Source organism: Talpa europaea (genome assembly GCF_964194135.1).
Source record: "Talpa europaea genome assembly, chromosome: 10".
Taxonomy (NCBI): Eukaryota; Metazoa; Chordata; class Mammalia; order Eulipotyphla; family Talpidae; genus Talpa; species Talpa europaea.
Genome location: NC_140077.1, coordinates 56,450,798 through 56,470,599, shown reverse-complemented (window position 1 = coordinate 56,470,599; position 19,802 = coordinate 56,450,798). Strand labels below are relative to the sequence as shown.

Sequence of the window (19,802 nt, the reverse complement as noted above, 5' to 3'; positions counted from 1 at the left end):
TTTGTGAGAAATTCATTCTTTTCATTTTAAGAAGTGATAACTGATGATCTGTGACTTCCTACTCTGATCTTTCATATTGACAAAGTTCTCTGTTGGAAACACACACAGGAGGTAAATAGTTATGTATTGTAAAGCTATATGGAGCATCATGATTTTTGTTTGTTTATTTTAGCAATAGCATATTGTCAATTCAGAGCCACAGAAGGCATGGGTAGGATGTAAGGAAAAGAGATTAAGGTTTGAATGATTGCTGGTTGTGATGATGTATGAGAATGAGATCTAGAGGACTGCAATGTGTGTGGAGAAATCTAAGAGAAATTTCAGAGGTATCTGGATAGGACTTGAAAAGTGATTGAAAGGGACATATGAGGATCTGGGAGATCTTAGTTTGGGTGACTTTCTTACTGTAATCTGATTAAGAGAGAAGTAAGAGTAGAAGTCATGTGGCTTTGAAAGGCTGTATGTAGTTTACTATATGCTACTTTAAATTGAAGTGACATTAAGTTATAACATTATATAAATTTCAGATGCACAACATCATTGTAAACTAACATCTGTATATACTGTAGTAAGTTCACCACTAAAATCACAGTCTTAGTTTGACACAATTGCAAACTATTAGGGGTAGTTGTTTAGTTGGTAACTGTAAATGTGAATATGGAAACCATAAGGGAAATAAATGCATAATTTCCACAATTGTAATTTCCTTGAGGGAAATCTCTCATACATTTCTCTTTGTTCAATGTCAAACAAAATGTCAGGTACTTAATAAGCACACAGAAAGGATTTGGTAAATTGAAAACTAGCAAATTCCATATCCCTTGAAAACACTGCTCCAAGTTTTCCAATGAATTCCTGTGAGTTAATGTAATTGGCATCATTACTCAAACAGAAGCTAAATGTTTTCTGGAGGCTTGGATTAGAGATTCGCAAGTATAGTCAATCGTGGCAGTACCTGTTCTCTTAGGCCTTAATAGTTTCTCAGATACTATTGTCCTGTAATTCTCATATTGCTAAAACAAAATAATTTGTCAAGAGAACTGGCATACCAGCACTATTTAAGTTGATCGGTGGCAATTCTATGGCTCGTTTTCTGTGTAAAAGTTTTAACTCTTTTTAAAAAAGATGATTTTTTTAAACTACATTCATAAGTAGCTTTAAAATATGCCTTAATATAAGCCTGATGTTTTCTAAGTACTGAATTTATTTCAAATGTTTATAGAACTTTTCTTCTTCTAAACAGAAACACAAGATAAAATTGTATCAAATACACATGATTACAAATGCATGCATTTAAATACAGTGAAGGTATAGTTATCCTTCCTACAGTTTGAGATTCACTGTCAGGAAAAAAAAAAAACAAAACTGTTATAACAAATATTTAACAAGCACCTTTTATGCATCTACATGGGCTGGGCCACAGTGTAACTATGTTACAGTCATCCTTCCTATACAGGAAAGGAGAAAATAAACACATATTCAAAGCAGCATTCAAGGAGGGGCTTCCTACCAGCGTCATGCCTTTCTGTAGGAAATATCTGCTCAGTATCTGAAGCATCAGGGATGCATCAATGTGAGTTACTAAAATTTCAGTGTAAATTAGACTGTTAATTAGAAAATGAAGAATGATAACAGCAGAAGAACAGTATCTACAAAAGCCTGAAAGTGAGAAAGCTCTTGGAGGGGACTGCATATGATTTAGTCTGACAGGAACAAGAAGTATGAAGGGTTACTGATGAGACCTTAAGATTAATATGCCCTTTATAGAGGAAAGGAAGTAAAAGAGCCTGTTAGTGTAAGTAGGTCGATGAATAACAACATGACAATTAAAGGGATTTAGATAAAACACAGATAGGTTTGAGCAACTGAAATGTGGTAAACTATCAATTTATTTTCCATTTAATTTGTGCATTGGAGACCTTCAAACAAAAATAAAGTTTCATTAAAGTCAGAAAAAAATAATTTGAAAGACTAACTATAGAGGAGAACTATCAGATCATAGTATATCAATGGACCACAATAAAATACCTTCTTACCCAGCTATTATTTGAGTAGGTGGCACAGTATCAATATGGTTGTTAATTATAGCAACTAAAAATATTTCCAAAACACTTCATTTCAAATAATTTAGATAGCTTTTCTCAGCTTCATTATAGAAATTTCATGTGGGACCTAATATGTTAATATGTAGAATCCAAAATGTGCTTTTATATTTCTTTATCTAATGCTTTTTGCTTTTTAACTATTCTGTTTTTTTTTTTTAAGATTTATTTATTTATGTATTTATTTGTCTATTTATTTATTTGTACAAGCACTGGGTACAGTCAGAAGTGTGGGAGGGTGAGATAATTCACCAGAGCCAGAGCGGGGAGCAGGACAGGCAGAAGGACCGAAGTACACTGCTGAGGGGAGCAGCGGGCAGCAGGAGAGGTCTGCACACCATGTGGGACCCCCGCCTGGCAGCTGGGGATCTAACTGGAGTTGCAGAGGCTGCGGGCAGCTTCACAGCCCAGCGCTCAACCACTGCGCCACCAGGGAGGCCCTTTACAAATATTGTGATCACTTATCATCTAAACTGAAACATTTTTGAGAATGAAGGTGTTATGAATAGTTTTACAAGAACAGCAGGGACAAACATGATCTTCTCTGGACAAACCAAATGCATGTTTCTTTTTCTTTTCTTTTTTTTTTTTAAGATTTATTTATTTATGCATGCAAGAGCCTAGGTATAGGCCAGAGATGCGGGGGTGAGAGGATTCACAAGAGACAGAGTGGGGAGCAGAATAGGCAGATTGACTGGAATACACTGCTGAGGGGATCAGTGAGCAAGTCAGGAGAGGTCTGCTGCGCCATGTGGGTTGCTCCCTGGCCGGCTGGGGGATCGAACTTGTGCTGTAGAGGCTTACGGATTGTTTCATTCATAGTGCTGTGCTTAACCCCTTGCGCCACCAGGGAGGCCCGCAAATGCATGTTTCTTATTCAAAATGCTTATTTCATTTTAAACTGTGGTTAAAATGTTATAATTATTTAAAATTCAGAATAGTGTTTTTAAATGGAAGTTTCTTTTATCTTTTAAAGATTTATTTTTATTTATTCATGCATGTAAGAACTGGGGTGTAGGCCAGAGATGCAGGGTTGGGGTGGGGTGAGAGGATTCACCAGAGACAGAGTGGGAAGCAGAGCAGGCAGATCTATTGAAATACGCTGCTGAAGGGAGTAGTGGGCAAGACAGGAGAGGTCTGCTGTGCCATGTGGGTTAGCTCCCTGGCCAGGGATAGAACTCATGCCTCTTAGGCTGGTGACAGCTTGATAGGGCTGAGACTTTAACCCCTGCATCACCAGGGGAGGCCCCCCTTTCTCCTGTAAATGCAGTGTTTTAATAACTTAATATTCTAAACTTGGTGACCTAGACCATTTTGTCTTCCTAGTTTCACCTTTACATTTTTGTCAGCATAGTTTATAAATCACTGGCAGAAATAGATAAAATTAGGAGAGTTAAAGATGATAAATTGCTAATCCACGACACTTAAAAACTTTGTGCATAAATATTTTTCAAAGCAGAATTCCTCTTCAAAGACTAGAAGAAGATACTTCATATTATTTTTATTTTTTCTTAGTTTCTGAACAGAAATTGGGATCAAATCCAATAAAAAACTTTTATGGCCAATGAGAAATGAAGCATTATCAAAGTAAGAAAAAAGGAAGAATTTGAACGACTTACTACAATGAGAACTACAAAACTATAGTATATCAATAGGCCCCTATACAAAGCCACAATGCTCAGCTATTATTCAAGTAGGTGGCACATTATTATTCTCACAGATTGATACCTTGCTTATTATTCCCTTGACTGCACACAAGATATAGTCATTTGAATCTAATAATGTCTGTAAAATTTTCCATTAATATTATAAATTGCTATTAAAACATAAAAAAAAAAAAATCTGTGGCCTGTTCTAATTGATTTTTGTTTCTCTAATTGATGGACTGAGTTACACTGTACTCAGTACACCAGGACAACTGAGGATGATAATAAGGGAAAAATAATTGATTTCCATTTTCAAGTGAGGCAGCTGGAAACAGTGCTTTGTCAAGTTTCCTAACTCCCAAAGAGCATAGCACCACAGGGTTCCAGGTATGTCAACAGAAAACAATGGATGTATATTTTTGAGTTTTATATAAATCCATGATAATTCAAACAAAATAGTCAATGTAAGAAGATGAATCTCATGCATGACCATTTCATATGAATGGTAAAAAGAAACTATCTTAAATGACACTCAAAGCTCTATGAATGAGATCTAAGGAAATTGTAATGTACACAATGTTCTCTCATGAAGTGGTTCTATATCTCATATCTCTGTTTACTGCTTATAGCCTGCTACATCATGCCTGCAAGACTGGGCTTCTGCTTTTCCATGTTCAAACACAGGATGTGATGGTGTGCCCTGTTAATTTAGCCTTTGAACCACCACAGATTCTTGTCCCATGAAGGTGTAAAAGGAATTTGCAGACATTTTAGATAAGTAAACAGAGGGAAACAAATTTTAAGAAAATAAAGTTTACTTGAAGGAGAAAAGTAAGGACTCTCAGGTTAATTCTACCTGGGAGAGTCAAGGAAGCCATGTGGATGTGGGCCCATGTCTAGGGGTATTTAAACTTTTTTTTTTTTTTCCCTGCATTCTAAAATCTCATGATCCTACTTTATGATGGGCTCTTTCTCCCAGTGGCTATATGTCTCCAGGCAGACATGTCCATTTTCCCTGTTCTTATCTTAGAGTTTACCTCCCCTTGCCAAGGTTTTATTCTCTCAACTTTTACTGTCTTTAGTCCTCCTGGACTTTCTGAATTCATCTCTGGAGGTTTTTTTTTTTTTTTTTTTTAAGCACCTCTTAGAATTTACTCTTTGTCTCAGAATCCTCTTTAACTCTCCTGAATCTTTTTTCTATTTATAAAAATATTGTAATATATATTAAAAATTATAGGCAAGACCCTTTTTAATGATAAAAGAATAACATTAAAAATAGCATTTAAAATAAAGATACAAATCCATGCAAATTATAAAATAATCATTTAAGCTATTATGGTGCACAAAAGTTAATTCCTTAAGTTAAAAAGTGTTGAAAAATAAGATAAAGTCTAATATGTTTAGTTACACAATTTACAAGAATATTTACTTGTAAAAATAATCAGTAGTTATTCTCACAGAATATAAAAAAGTTATTTTAAAGAAAATCAACACAACATATTAAAACTGCTGTGCTTCACTTTTATAAATAAAAGTTTGAGTAATTTGCTCCAATAATTTACATTTTTTATAAAATAAAACTAGCTATAATAGAATGTGTAGGTTATTTTGATTAGCAGTTGAAATATACAAGGAAATAAGACATCAGTTTAATTTACCTTAATAACTAAATCAAATTTCTGGTGAAAGTCTCTGTTTACTGCCTCCAGGAGACTAAGTTCTGCAGTCCTAGGATGCATGTGGAAAAATCGTGGATAATCCTCAGGAGTCCCTGAAAGACATTGAGATTTCAGCATATAATAGAGAGCAGTAACTAATATGTGTATGTGTTATATCTACTTCCCTTCATTAATGGATGAACAAAATCACAATTTAATTAATAAATTAAATTTCAAAACTAGACAGTATAGAGAAAATGAAGACAAATTGTAAAAAATATTGTATGCAATCAATTAGCTTAGGAGTAAGAAAATAATGTATTTTTTAGACAATTTTCAAAATTCCTTTTATTAGAAGAGATTGTTTAACTAATTTGAAATTCTATCACAGGAAAAGAGATATTAAGTGTAGAGAGATCAAATTTTGTATTATAAAGTTTTATTTTACTAGTGCATAGATTTTAGTTATAGCCTGCATGGCTTTCCTATATATATTGTCATAAAAACAATGACAAGACCTGAAGAAGGATAAAATACAAAATACCCAAGATGTTTGGAAGTTAAAATGAGCATATTTTTTTCTTAAAATACATATCCAACTAACCACATCAGTCACACAATAAAATATAGATTTGAATGATGTTCTTTATGTCTACAGAAGATATTTCTTCAAAGCAGGTATTTAATTGATTTGAAATACATTTCATCCTATGTAAATGTCCTTTAATTATATCACTTTTTCATATGATGCAACATCTTTTTTCCCAAAGTGAAGAAAAAGAGGAAACCAAATCATGTGATGGTAGAGTACATGCATTTCACAAAAATAGCTGTAAGAGTAAAATAGTAAGACTCACTATTGCTAAAATTTACTCTGTGCTAAATGTTCTACATAAATAATCATCAATAGATCTATAATTCATTCCATTTTAAAGAGGACATGGGAGCTTTGAGATATTAAACAACTTGCTCAAGTTCAAAGAGACAATAAATTCAGTCTGCCAAATATCAAACAAATCAGAGTGATTTAACTGCTAATATTCATTTGCCTCCACACTGTGAGAAAAGAATTACATAATTTAAAGGTTTTAAAAAAAATTTAAACCATAAGACTTGATAATCCCAAACTAGTGAAAATTAACATGAACATTTAGCATATGATAAAGGGGTCATCACAAAGCAGTAGTGGAAAGTAGATTTTAGGATGTATTGTGAATTAGAAACTTATCTAACAGGAGGGTTATATATATAACATGGCAAAATTTAATCAATTATTCACACAGTTTAAAAGAGTAAAGCCCAAATGAAAAAGAGATCCATGTATCATAAATAATAAAACAATAAAACTAATGTTATACATGTACAGAATAATTTTACCCCAATGTGAGAGTGGGCATACTCTTCCTAACTATGACTCAAAATCGAGAGCTAATAAATGAAAAGAGAAATAAGTATGGTGATATTACAAAAGTGCATGGCAATACACAATAAACAAAGTAAAACTAATAATGAAAAAACGAAGGGAATATGAAGCACAGGTTCATATCCCTCCTATATGTAGATTTTCAAATTAGAAAATAAAAAGATCAGGAATACATTAAAATAAAATAGGTTTGGGATAGAGATTGACCATAGTTCACAGTAAGAGAAAGGCAAAGGACTGGACTATATACAAAAACGTTCACCTTTACACTTAAGAAAAAAAAATCAAATTAAAATATCTTATATTTTAACTTGTTATATTAAGAACTTATTAGATTAACAAAATGCTCCAAGTTAGACATCATACTCTATTGATGAGCTTGTGAGAAAACATGACTTTTCAGAACTTTCTGGTGGAGAAAGAGTTACAAAACCTTTGATGGGAAATTTGGCACAATGTATCAAAACCACTTTACCATTGGGTGGTTCTGGGAAGATAACAGAGTAGAAAACACCAAAATTGATCTCCTCACTTTAAGGTAATTTCACTTGCACAATGATATTATATAAAACTGGCAATACAGTATTAATTTTGCTCAATTAGTTTCTAGCTCAGTAGCAGCTACCTACACCTCAATTCCAGCAACTATGAACAAGCAACTATGCATGTGTTCCTGGAGCAGCTTACAGTTTGTGGAAGCCAGGGTAGGCAAAACATTACCTGATCACCAAATACCAGAAATCTGTGCTTTGATAGCTGAGTGTTGCTTCTGGTCACTGAGATTCAAACACCAATTGTTTTTGCATTTACCCCCATTGTTGCAAAATTCTTCCCCTAAGCTGAAATGACTTTCAAGGCATATAAATGGAAGTATCAATTGTCCCCCCTCTTCATTTTTCTCTTTTATCCCTTTTGGGAACCAAACTTTAAAGACTAGAAGATTGGAAAACAATATTTAAGAGGGGATAAAAATTCACTGTGCATGCCCAGGGGAAGCTACAGCTGCAGTAAATACTTGTAGGACGATCTTATGTTTATTGCAGACTAATCCTTAGCACAGAGACATCCTACAATAATTAAAATAAAAAATAGTAAACCCTGGGGAAATGAGAAAATCTGACTTTAGAGTTACTACCTTATTAAATGCTAACTTTCAAGTTTAAACAAAAAAGCAGAATGCATACAAAGAAACAGAAAACTATGACATATTAACAGCAAAATAATAATAAAACAAAAAGTCCCTGAAAAATACCCGATGGATGATTTACTACACAAAGACTTTTAACAACTGACTTAACTATTAAAAAAAAAAAAACTGATAAAAAACATCTAACGTTAAACAAAATGATGTAAGAGAATCCTAATTTCACAATTAAAAATAAACTAAGAAAAAACAATATAATGTATGAACAAAATGGAAACATCAATATATAAGTTTAAAAAAAAAAAAAAACACCTGCAGGGATGCACCTGAGGGAGAGACCAAGAGTGCATACAGACCTTGCAATTTTCAGGGAGAGCTGCTATCAGACCAGCCCAGATCACCAGAGTTCTCACGAACCTCAGTGGGACTCTGCCAGCCACAGCTTTGTCAAGTACCAAGGCAGGGATTAATCCAAGATAGCCAGAAGCCACAGGACCACCTCTGACACCCTGCTAGTGGCTCCCTCAGAATATCCACTATCCCAGAAGCCCAGACACCCACCTAGACAACTCATACTAGGCAGAGCAAACACAAGAACAAACAATGGGGAGAAAGAAAAACACAAATGTTCAAACAAGCCCTCCTGGAAACAATACATAACCAGAAAGATAATCAATCTCCAAAACCACACAACACAGGGAAGTATTTCTCTGCTTGTCAAATGAAGAATTAAAAATTGCCATAAGTAAAATATTTGAAGACATAAGAGAAGATGCAGAAAAGGAAAAGAAAGCTAGGAGAAACATAATCAATGCATAGGCAAACAAGATTGAAACTTTAAATAAGAAATTAAAGAAATTGCAGGGCATTAAAGGATCAATTGGTGGAGCTAAAAATTCTGGAAAAGCTATGAAAATAGAATAGATGATATGGACATATTAATCAGTTCTTTTGAAAATGCAGGTATAAAAGTAATCAAAAAAGAAAAGGAAAGAGAGATACAAAGGAAAATGGATATAGTAACACATTGAGAATTTACCTGACACCACGAGGAAAAGAAATATTAGTCATAAGAATCCCAGAAGGAGAAGACAGAAATAAGGGAACTGAAAAACTATTCAAGGAAATAATTGAAGAGAACTTCCCAAACTTTGAGAGGGAATTGAAAATAGACATACAGGAAACCAGAAGGATGGCAAGCAATCATAATGAAAGAAAAATTATAGCAAGACACATAGTAGTAAAGCTTCCTAGAGTCCAAGATAAAGAAAAATAATGAAACTGACCAGGGCAAAGAAACAGATAATATATACAGGAAAACTGATTAGGCTGACACCAGACTTCTCTGAAGAAACACTAAATACAAGAAGAGAATGGAATAGCATATTCAAAAAAAAAATGACAAAAATGCCAGCCAAGAATACTTTATGCTGCAATGTATCCCAGGCAAACAAAGTCTTCAGAAATTTGCTACTACTAAACCATCACTCCAAGAAATATTGTAAGAAGCCTTAAATTGTAAACCAACAGAGGAATGAATAGGGAGAACTGAACAAGTTACTGAAAAGAACCATAAAATGATGGACAAATTGGAAAGTACAGATTTCAATGTATCGATAATCACCCTAAATGTAAATGGACTAAACTCATCACCACATTAGATAAGAAAAGAGAATCTAACCTTCTGCTATATCCAAAAAACACACCTAAGGTCTACAGATAATCACAGATTGAAAATAAAGGGTTGGAAAACAATTCTACAAGCAAATGGCCCCCAAAAGAAGGGAGGGGTAGCCTACTTATAGCAGATGAAACAGACTTTAAGCTAAAAAAGGTGACAAGAGATACAGATAGACACTATATAATGATCAAGGGGCCAATACACCAAAAAGAAATAACACATCAGCATATAGTCAAAGGCGCACCAAAATATATCACTTATTATCTTTAAAAAAGAGACATTGGAGAAAACGCATATGTGGTAGGAGACTTTAACACCCCACTCTCATGAAAGGACAGATCAATGAAACAAAATTAGAAAAGGATAAAATAGCCCTAAAAAAGATCTATACTACATGGGATTAACAGGCATCTATAGGACACTCCAACCACAAAAATAAAGCAAGGTGCTTCCCCACTTCCCATTACACAGAGATTGAAAAACACCCTATTGAAAGACCACTGGATTAATGACTACATCAAAAAAGAAATTAAAAAATATCTTGAGACAAATGACAACAAGGACACAAGCTTACAGAATGTATAAGACACAATAATAGCAGTAATAAGGGGAAAGTATATAGCAACACTGGCCCATATCAAGAAGCAAGAAATAACCCAATTTCCCATCTCAAAGAACTAGAAAAAGAACAACAACAAACCCAAAAATTAAAAACTACTAAAAATTAAAGCAGAAAAATGAAATAAAAATAAAAAAGAAATGCAAAATATCAATGAAACCAAAATCTAGTTCTTTGAAAAAATAAAGAGTAGACAAACAACAAGGCTAGGCTCACAAGGAATAAAAGGGATAAAACTTAAACAAGTTCATCAGTGGAGAGGAGAAATCACAGAATATACAGCAGAAATCCAGAGGATAGAGATTACTATCAACATTTGTATGCATGCAGGTTCACAATCTAGAAGAGATGGGAAAATTTCTAGAACTGAACAATCACCCAAAGGGCCTCCCCGGTGGCGCAGCGGTTGAGCGCTGGGTTGTGAAGCTGCCCAAAGCCTCTATGGCACTGGTTCGATCCCCATCTGCTCCCCTGCCACCAGAAGCAGGTCCTGCATGGTGCACAGACCTCTCCTGCCGCCCGTTGCTCCCCTCAGCAGTGTACTTCGTTCCTTCTGCCTGCTCTGCTCCCTGCTCTGGCTCTGGTGAATTCTCTCACCCTCCCACTCTTCTGACTGTACCCAGTGCTTGTTATAAACAAACAAACAAACAAATAAATAAAAACATGCCTCTATTAAAAAAATAAAAAAAAAATAAAGAATCACCCAAAGCTCTCAAAATACTTGGGATATAAGGAATGTACTTTAACATAATAAAAGCCATATATGACAAACACAGCTAGCATAATTCTTAATAGTGAAAAACTGATAACCTTCCCTTTAAGGTCTGGAACAAGAGAAGGATGTCCACTCATACCACTGCTTTTCAGTATAATACTGGAAGTCCTACCTAGAACAAGCAGGCGAGAGAAAGACATACAAGGCTAGAGCAATCAGGCAAGAGAAAAACATACAACTGATCAAATAGGGAAATAAAGTAAAAATAAAGTAAAACTTATTTTCAGATGATACTATATACGTATGTATATATGTATAAACAAGGAACATATGTGTAAATATGTATATGTGCACATATATATGTATATTTAGGGTTATATATGTACATATGCACATATATCTATATATAGATATATATGAAACCTTAGCTATAGATATATTCATATCTATATTCATAGTATATATGAAACCTTAAGTCCATGAAAGAACTGATTAAAAGAATAAACAAGTTTAGCAAAGTAGTGGGTTACAAAATCAATACACAAAAATCAGAAGTCTTCCTATATGCAAACAATCAGGCTGAAGAGGAAAAAATTAAGACAACCATCCTATTCACAACTATACCAATAAGTACATACATGCATACATATGTGCATAAATACTTGGGAATAAACCTAACAAAACAGGTGAATGACCTATATAAGGAAAATTACAAAACATTGTTGAATGAAATAGGGGGAGACACAAAGATATGGAAAGACATCCTTTGCTCGTATATCAGAAAAATTAATATTATCAAAATGGTCATCCTAACAAAGGCAATTTACAGATTAAATGCAATTCCAATAAAAAACTTCAATGGCATTCTTCATATATATGGAAGAAATATTGTTGAAATTTGTATGGAATCACAAAAACCTAGAAAAGCCAAAGCTTTCCTGACTAATAAGGGGGAAAATGGAGGTATTAGATTCCCACACTCCAAGCTAAACTATAAAGCCATAATAATAATAATAATAATAATAATAATAATAATTAAAAAAAAACAGAATGGAACTGGAACAAAACCAGATGCGTAGACCAATGGAATTGGGTTGAAAACCCACAAATAAAGCCACACTGTGTATGGCCCACTAATCTATGACAAAGGGTCAAAGAATAAGCACTGGAACAAAGAAAGTGTTTTCAATAAATAATGCTAGGAATACTGGACGGCCACATGCAAAATAATGATAAAAGACTTGAATGTAAGATCTGAAACCATAGAATGTGTAGAAGAAAACATAGACAAAATATTCTCAAAAATATCTTTGAGGGCTCATCTCCACAAATGATAAAACAAAGAGAAGATAAACAGCTGTGACTACATTAAACAAAAAGCTTCCATACAGAATGAGAGACAGTAATCAAAACAGAGACATCCTACTGAGTGGGAGAAAATATTTTCACACCATACAACTGATAAAGGACTGATATCACAGATCTACAGAGAACTTACATAACTCAACAAAACAAAGCAAACAATCCAGTCAAAAAAATGAGCAGAAGAGTTGAAAAGAAGAAATGCAAATGGCCAACAGGCATATGAAAAATTTTCAACATCATTTATTATCAGGGAAATGCAAATCAAAACCACAATGAGATACCACCTCACAACAGTAAGAATGGCCCACATTAAAAACCAAAACCAAAAAAATGACAATTACAAATGCTGGCAAGGATGTGGAGAAAAAGGAGCCCTATTACACAAGAGCACATGAGGCTATGGTGATGGTTTATGGCTGCTATGGTGGTGGTAGAACTATGAGGCCTACACTTAAAGAGAGAATAATGATGAAGTGATCTGTCTTACATGTAATTGTCTAGTAACTAAATAAACAATGACAACTAGCATCATCCATATTTCAACAAAAACAATCTGAGAAGAGCAACATAAGAAATTCTCACAACTTTTGCTTTTGATACAATTAGGAGTATATTCATAAATATAGATTAAGACAGCTTCTGTGGAAATTAGCCAAGGGTATAATGTATTATGTGACTTTGGTCAAAGTGAAATTAGCCAAGGGTATAATGTATTATGTGACTTTGGTCAAATAAGATCCTTCTTTTCCCACATGGCTACAAAAAGCACTTATTCAGTCCATTCAGATTTGTTTCAAAACTATATAATTATACCCAACTACTGTAAAAATGTGGCCAGTGCACATAGTGTTTCAATAAGTTTTCAGTATTTTTGTAGAGAATTTTCTATCAGGTGATAAAGATAAAACTACCAACATATAGACATTATATTTAAAAAAAAAATATTTTGGTCCATGAATCAGTTTATCCATTTGTCCTTCTATACATTTCACTAAACTGAGAACAAAAACTCGCTATTTTTTAATTTATTTAAGCATGAAAATAGTACTTATTTCCAAACATAAAATATCCATTATTAAAGGTGTTTCTGTTAATTTAATATAGTGTTTTTTTTATCCTTCTACATGGTTATAGAACAGTATCTCAGAGTGTAAAATGTTAAGAGATACAAACCAACAAGAATGGAATAGAGGATGCCTGGTCTATCAGATGGCGGCTGAATATTCCGGTCCTGATCAATGGCTTGGATGAGCGGGGTTACAATGATAGGGTTCAGTTCTTCCTGGAAAAAAAATCAGAGTTTAGTTCAGCTTCACTGTTAATACCCTATGAGAACTGGCACTTAGAATGTATAACCTGGATGGCTAGATAACATCTAAGTCAGTAGTTAAAATTAGGTTTTAATATTTTTAATTATTTTTCTGTGAAACAAGAGGATTTTATCCACTGCTCCCAGCTGAGACCATTTTCCAAAGAAGACTTTTATTCTCATGAATTTAAAAAAAAAAAAATCAGACGATAACTCAGAACCATGAAAATATAAAGTCAATATCAAAATTACTACAGTAAACTCAAATGACTACTGTTCCTGTCACACAAAACAACATAACCTCCTCCGAAGCTCATTCCCCAACTCCCTGTTTCTGTCTCTATTTCATGCTCTATCTCACTTTCTTCTCTTTCTATCCTCCTCCACCCCCCACACAAGCACGCATGACCTTCCCAATAGTTAAATTTTTATGCAAACCTGTATTTCACTCTAAGCTGAAAAAAAAAAAACAAACAAAAAACGGAAGCTCTTTAAAGTATGTATATTTGAACATAGCAGTTAAGGGTTGATAATTCTTCCTGGCTATTTCTCAAAGGAATCCGATAGTATAAGCTTATAGCTGAGCTAGATTAGTCCTGGCTCAACTAATTAAATCTAGGTACTTCCCCCAAAATGTGACTCTACTCAAATGCAGAGAGGGCATTTTAAAGTTCAGGATTTTCTATAGTCCCATACTGCTTCTGTTGGTTGGGGAAATATACCAAGGGTTACTACACAGTCTTTAGATTTTTTGAAAACGTATTACCTAAAATTAAAAAAAAAAAGGCTGAATCCCTTGAGTGGTAAATGTGAATAGATCACAGTAGTTGAGGGCATTCCTGCTTATCACCTTAACTCTGCTTATTTTTGTGGAGCTGCTGAGTATTACATGAGTAGTTTTAGTTGTCTTAGTCATGTAGTCTAAAATTCTCTTTATCATCTACAGTTGTTGGAATAAGCAATGAGGCTTTAATCACATTGTTTAAAGTTATATAAACAATAGAAAAACTAAAAATAACACTGCAAACAAAACCTAGAATGAAAGAGAAGTGCTAATTGAATTCCCCATGTTCATGGCTGGTTGTTAATAAATAGCATACAGTGAGAACTGAAGGAATAAAAAAGAAACAAATGTACTATTAAACTTATGTTGGCAATAGTCATGAGAATTAATATTGGAAATAGCAAAATCTGACAAAATAGCAAAATCAGGAGAGTTGGTCTGGAAGTGAGGGTAGCTAGGATGAAAGCGACTTTACTTAAAGTAATTTAGTTATACAGGACTATTTTGTGTGGCATGTAGTTAACATACCCTGTATGATTTTTATTGTAACTAAGACTTATCTTAAGGGAATTTTATTTCTATTAGTGATTTTGTCAGACAATGTATATTTAAGGTGAAAATAATGAATTCTGGATTATGTCCCAAATAGATTGTGATCTTTGAATCTTGAGAACTTTTAACACTAGGAACACTAGTAATAAAATGTTTAAGATGATGCTGTTAAATATTTAATGTAATTTTTCATAAAAGTGAGTAGCACTTAAGTCAGTTAGATAACTATGCATGTATTTGTTAGAAGAAACAAAATAAATAACATGTAATATTTTGAATTCTTCCTCCAAAATCTTCATAGTAGTTGGAAACTTGCATAGGAAGAGTAAACATATAAACAAGAAAAACAGAGAACTAATTTCTTAGGATTTTCTATCATTCACAGAGTTTGGCAAATAGTATATTTTAAGACATTGTTTGATTAATTCATTCTCTATTTATTTGATCTGGTAAGAGACCACAATTATCAAGTGGACTTTGTAGTGCCCACTATTAATGACATTGCCCAAGGCAGGCTCATGCAAAAATGACTTCTACAGTTCTTGGGAAAAGACAAGCATTCAGAGATGTGTCCCTTTTGAGTAACAGATCCCCTTGAAGTAGATAGTGATTACTGAATCTTATTCCTCTCCTGCCCCCTCATTTATGTTGGCTCCTAATTTTACTGTTCGGATTTGAGTTTGAATATGCTAAATAAATAAGAAATCGATCCATTGCTCTAACATGCTTGTGTATCTGGAAAGAAGGGATGGAAGTGTTCCTCTATCACAGTAGTTGTTAAAAATCATCTCTTTAGTTGAAACTTTCTCTTTTTTTAATTATTTCAGAGGCATGAGACCTCTGAAATTTATTATTTTTTAAAGATTTATTTATTTATTTATACAAGCACTAGGTTACAGTCAGAAGCGGGGAGGGTGAGAGAATTCACCAGAGCCAGAAACAGAACAGGCAGAGTGATGAAATACACTGCTGAGGGGAGCATCGGGTGGCAGGAGAGGTCTGTGTGCCATGTGGGACCCTCACTGGTGGCCGGGGATCGAACCAGCGCTGCAGAGGATGTGGGCAGCTTCTCAGCCCAGCACTCAACAGCTGGGCCACCAGGGGAGGCCCAGTTAAAACTTTCTATTTTGACTTATGGTGAAATAATATATGTGTTTGTAACTCACAGTCTGGGGATTGACAATTTCAACACATTTTCTTAAACTGAATTTTGGGGAACACATTAAAAAACACAATAGAAACCTATTTGATACTTTGCCTCTAAAGTGAATCTCCTTTTTTTGTAGTTCATTTGTCATTGAGAAGTGACTTCTGATTTCTGATTGAGCTAATGGATGTTTATCACAAGTGCATAGTACAGCAGACTTGTCTTTTACTGCTACCTCAATGGCCAGAATTACATTCCATGTCATATTTAGCAACAGGGACTTAGGTTCGTGAAAAGAAATTGGCATTGTAAAAGTAACCATACAAACTACTAAACAATAAAGAATTTTTTTAAAGCAGAAATAATGTGTGATTCTATGATTATATGACTCAAAATTGTTCCACTCGGAGTATATTCTTCTTCTTTATTAGCTTTCCTGAATAGGTACCTGCCTCTTTTGAAATGGACTAAAACAATGTTTTGCAGCTCAATTTTTGGATTCTTCTGAATAGATAAAGATAGGCAATTACAGTTTTGAGGTGAGCAATGGATAGTTATTTTTTTGCCCTCACTAGCAGATTGATAGTAAGTTTTTTTTTTCCAAATACTTATAGGTATACAGAGAAAAAAAATAATAGCAAAAAATCACAGAATAAAATAATGAAACTTGTATAGGTTTAACAAAGGCAACTCTTTGTTCCTTTAGGTGTTAAACTACTGCCTTCATAAAAGGTATATTGAAGGGAGAAACAGTGATTTCCTAGATAGAACACTCTATCTTTTTAGTTAACATAAAATATACAAGTATCATGATCCATGTTACTATAAGATTCGACCTAAAGAATCATCCTTAAAGTTAAAGGGTGCATAATTCTTTAGGTTTTTCTATCTGTTTTATGTATTGTTAGGCTGTATTTTAAATAATTCTAGATGATCTTTATCTCTTCTATATTTCATTTCACTATATTTCATTTTAGTTCACTAATGAGAACTAATATCTACCATTCATTATACAAGTCAAAGGGTCAGTAAATATTAGTACATTAATTACTAAAACCTCCAGGCTTGGTTCAAATAATGGTAACAGAACCACTGTTTAAGTTGCAAAGATCCTTCATCTCAATATTTGAGTGATGACTTCATATGAGTCAGCATATATATAATATTACATTGCACAAGAGCATTTTAAATTAAGAAATTACAAATCTCCCAGAATCATTTACGGAAAACTTAGTCCTATTATAGCAACATATTATAACTTTTCTTGGGAAGCCCTAAGAAAAAATATATTCAGAGACAACTTTGGGTAGGTAAGCTGAGAGCATAGAACCCATGTGTCTCTGTCATAGTAGCCAAACTTGGATATGCTTTCTTCAATAATTATGCTTCTTAATTTTGAGTGTTTCAAATGTCTATACCTATAAATATATTACTAAATGACTAATCTTTGCTTAGATTTGGGACCTATTTGAATTACATAGTAATGTATTTAGAGAGAAAATAGTTATATAAAAATAGTAAAAACTTTATAATCAGCTACAAACATATTTTACACAATTGATTAGAAAATATAGCAAAATAAGATTGTGTAAGTTATAAATTTATTATTATTAAATTACTTTCATCAATGTTTATGTCTCAGCACTATCACCACTACTAAATTGGATCCCCGAATCCCTGGACAACCCACATGTGGAGCTAACCCACATGTGACACAGCAGACCTCTCCTCTCCCACCCACTGCTCCCCTTAGCAGTGTATTTCAGTAAATCTACCTGCTCTGCTTCTCCATTCTGTCCTTAGTGAATCCACTCACCACCTGCACCACTGGCTTACTTTCCAGTTCTACATAAAAATAAAATCTCTGAAAAAACAAAACTTAAAAAAAAATTAAGCCTATTTTACACTTTCTTTAACAGAAGAATACAGTTTAGGCTACATTAAAAAAAAGTTGGTGGAATTATTCTCATCTAATAATATACTTACAATGTACCATTTTTACAAAAATATGTTGAATATTTAGTGAGATTCTTGCTTGTGTTTGCATGCTGGCTGACACAGAAAAGTACAAAAACCTAACAGGTTCACATATCAACATACACTCATCTAGGTACATATATAATTACATATTCTTAAAAGAGAGCAAATCACCATTTTGTTAGTAGTTTTTGGAACAGTGTAAGGTATTTTAAAATGATTTCTTATGAACTTTTAAAGTAACAATAGTATTGGTGGCATGGATCAGATCAATTACTTTGGACTGTTTGCGCTATCATAGAAGAAACAGAGGTGGAAAAATCCCATGTAGTTTTGCAATTTATATACAAGATGCATGATGTTAGGTTCATATCAAAGTCTTCCAAACAATATTGATAATTATCATCCCCAGAATAAATAGTAAAGGGCACACACACACAAGAAATATTCCAAAAGCCATGACCCATGAAAGTGATGCCAGCACTTGCCTAGTCTCTGGAAAGTTAAGTCACATGTTAAACAAATAAAAACTGCTCACAGTGCTAAATAAATTCTTTATTATACTTGTAAACCAATTTTATGTATCAATGTCTTACCTATCTCTATTCCAGTGTGTATTTTTGAATTATTTTCAGGTTTTTATAATCTTATATTCAGCCATTACAGCTAATTGCTATCTTCAGATGTGTCCTTGACTATCTTTGAAATCAGATATTTAAATTCTTTTGCTAATTCTCCCTTGTTTTCCAAATGTTTCTTTGAATGAATCCCTTTAACTTTTCAATTTGTTTTGTTGGGAGTATTTGTGAACCTCCACTATGAATCCCCAGATGATTCATGGCTGGTAGTTAACTTTTTCATTATTTACAGTGAGTATAAAAAAATTCTTCAAATAATATATACTCAAATCAGTGTTGCAACCAAGGCAGTGGAAAACTGGTCTTGCCACCAAAAAAAATTAAATTCCAAATACAAATTTATAAGCATGCATACCACAGACTTTTAAAAGGAAAACATTTTTTTCTATTTTTGTTATTCCTAGCCATTTCTTAAACAACTATTGTTACTTCTCCTCACACTGCCTCAAACTTAACTCAGAATTCTGGTCTTCATCCCTCTTCTCTTTACTCCTGTGATTTATAATGAAAACTTTCAAATTGATTTTTGTCAAGTCATGGCCCACATTGGAAGCCAAAGTATGAAATGAGTGGACAGAATTTGCTTTATTATGAAGATGAAAAATTCTTGGGAGCACTTGTTTGTTCATAGTTTTGGTCTTGCCACATTTGCATGAGTATTTTTATTACATGAACAAAATGTGTCCAATTCTCACTCATGAGTCAGGTGATAAGTACCTTTATATTGACTTCAAGCCTAATTCTATTCAAGAACTCCTTAGTAAGGTTTTGTGAATTCCTTCTAAGGTTTTCACCCTTAACCTCTCTTACTCAGGCTTACTCATTCAAAAAAAGACAAGAAAATAAGGGTAACAGGGCCTCCCCGGTGGCGCAGTGGTTGGCGCTGGGTTGCGAACCTGCCCGCAGCCGGTTCGATCCCCGGCTGCTCCCTGGCCACCAGAGGAGGGTCCCACATGGCGCGCAGACCTCTCCTGCCGACTGCTGCTCCCCTCAGCAGTGTACTTCGGTCCTTCTGCCTGCTCTGCTCCCCTCTCTGGCTCTG

The 19,802-nt window shown here is 33.9% G+C and overlaps 1 protein-coding gene across 1 annotated transcript in view; it reads right to left on the bottom strand.

Annotated features, from left to right (window-relative positions):
- Positions 1 to 19,802, bottom strand: part of PCDH15 (protocadherin related 15) — a gene marked incomplete at both ends in the record, with an annotated part of 665,703 nt that overhangs the window by 308,686 nt on the left and 337,215 nt on the right. The window contains 2 exons of the mRNA XM_084244834.1: positions 5,407 to 5,519; positions 13,527 to 13,635. Coding sequence (XP_084100960.1) covers positions 5,407 to 5,519; positions 13,527 to 13,635 — 222 coding nt within the window. The remainder of the gene's footprint in view (positions 1 to 5,406; positions 5,520 to 13,526; positions 13,636 to 19,802) is intronic.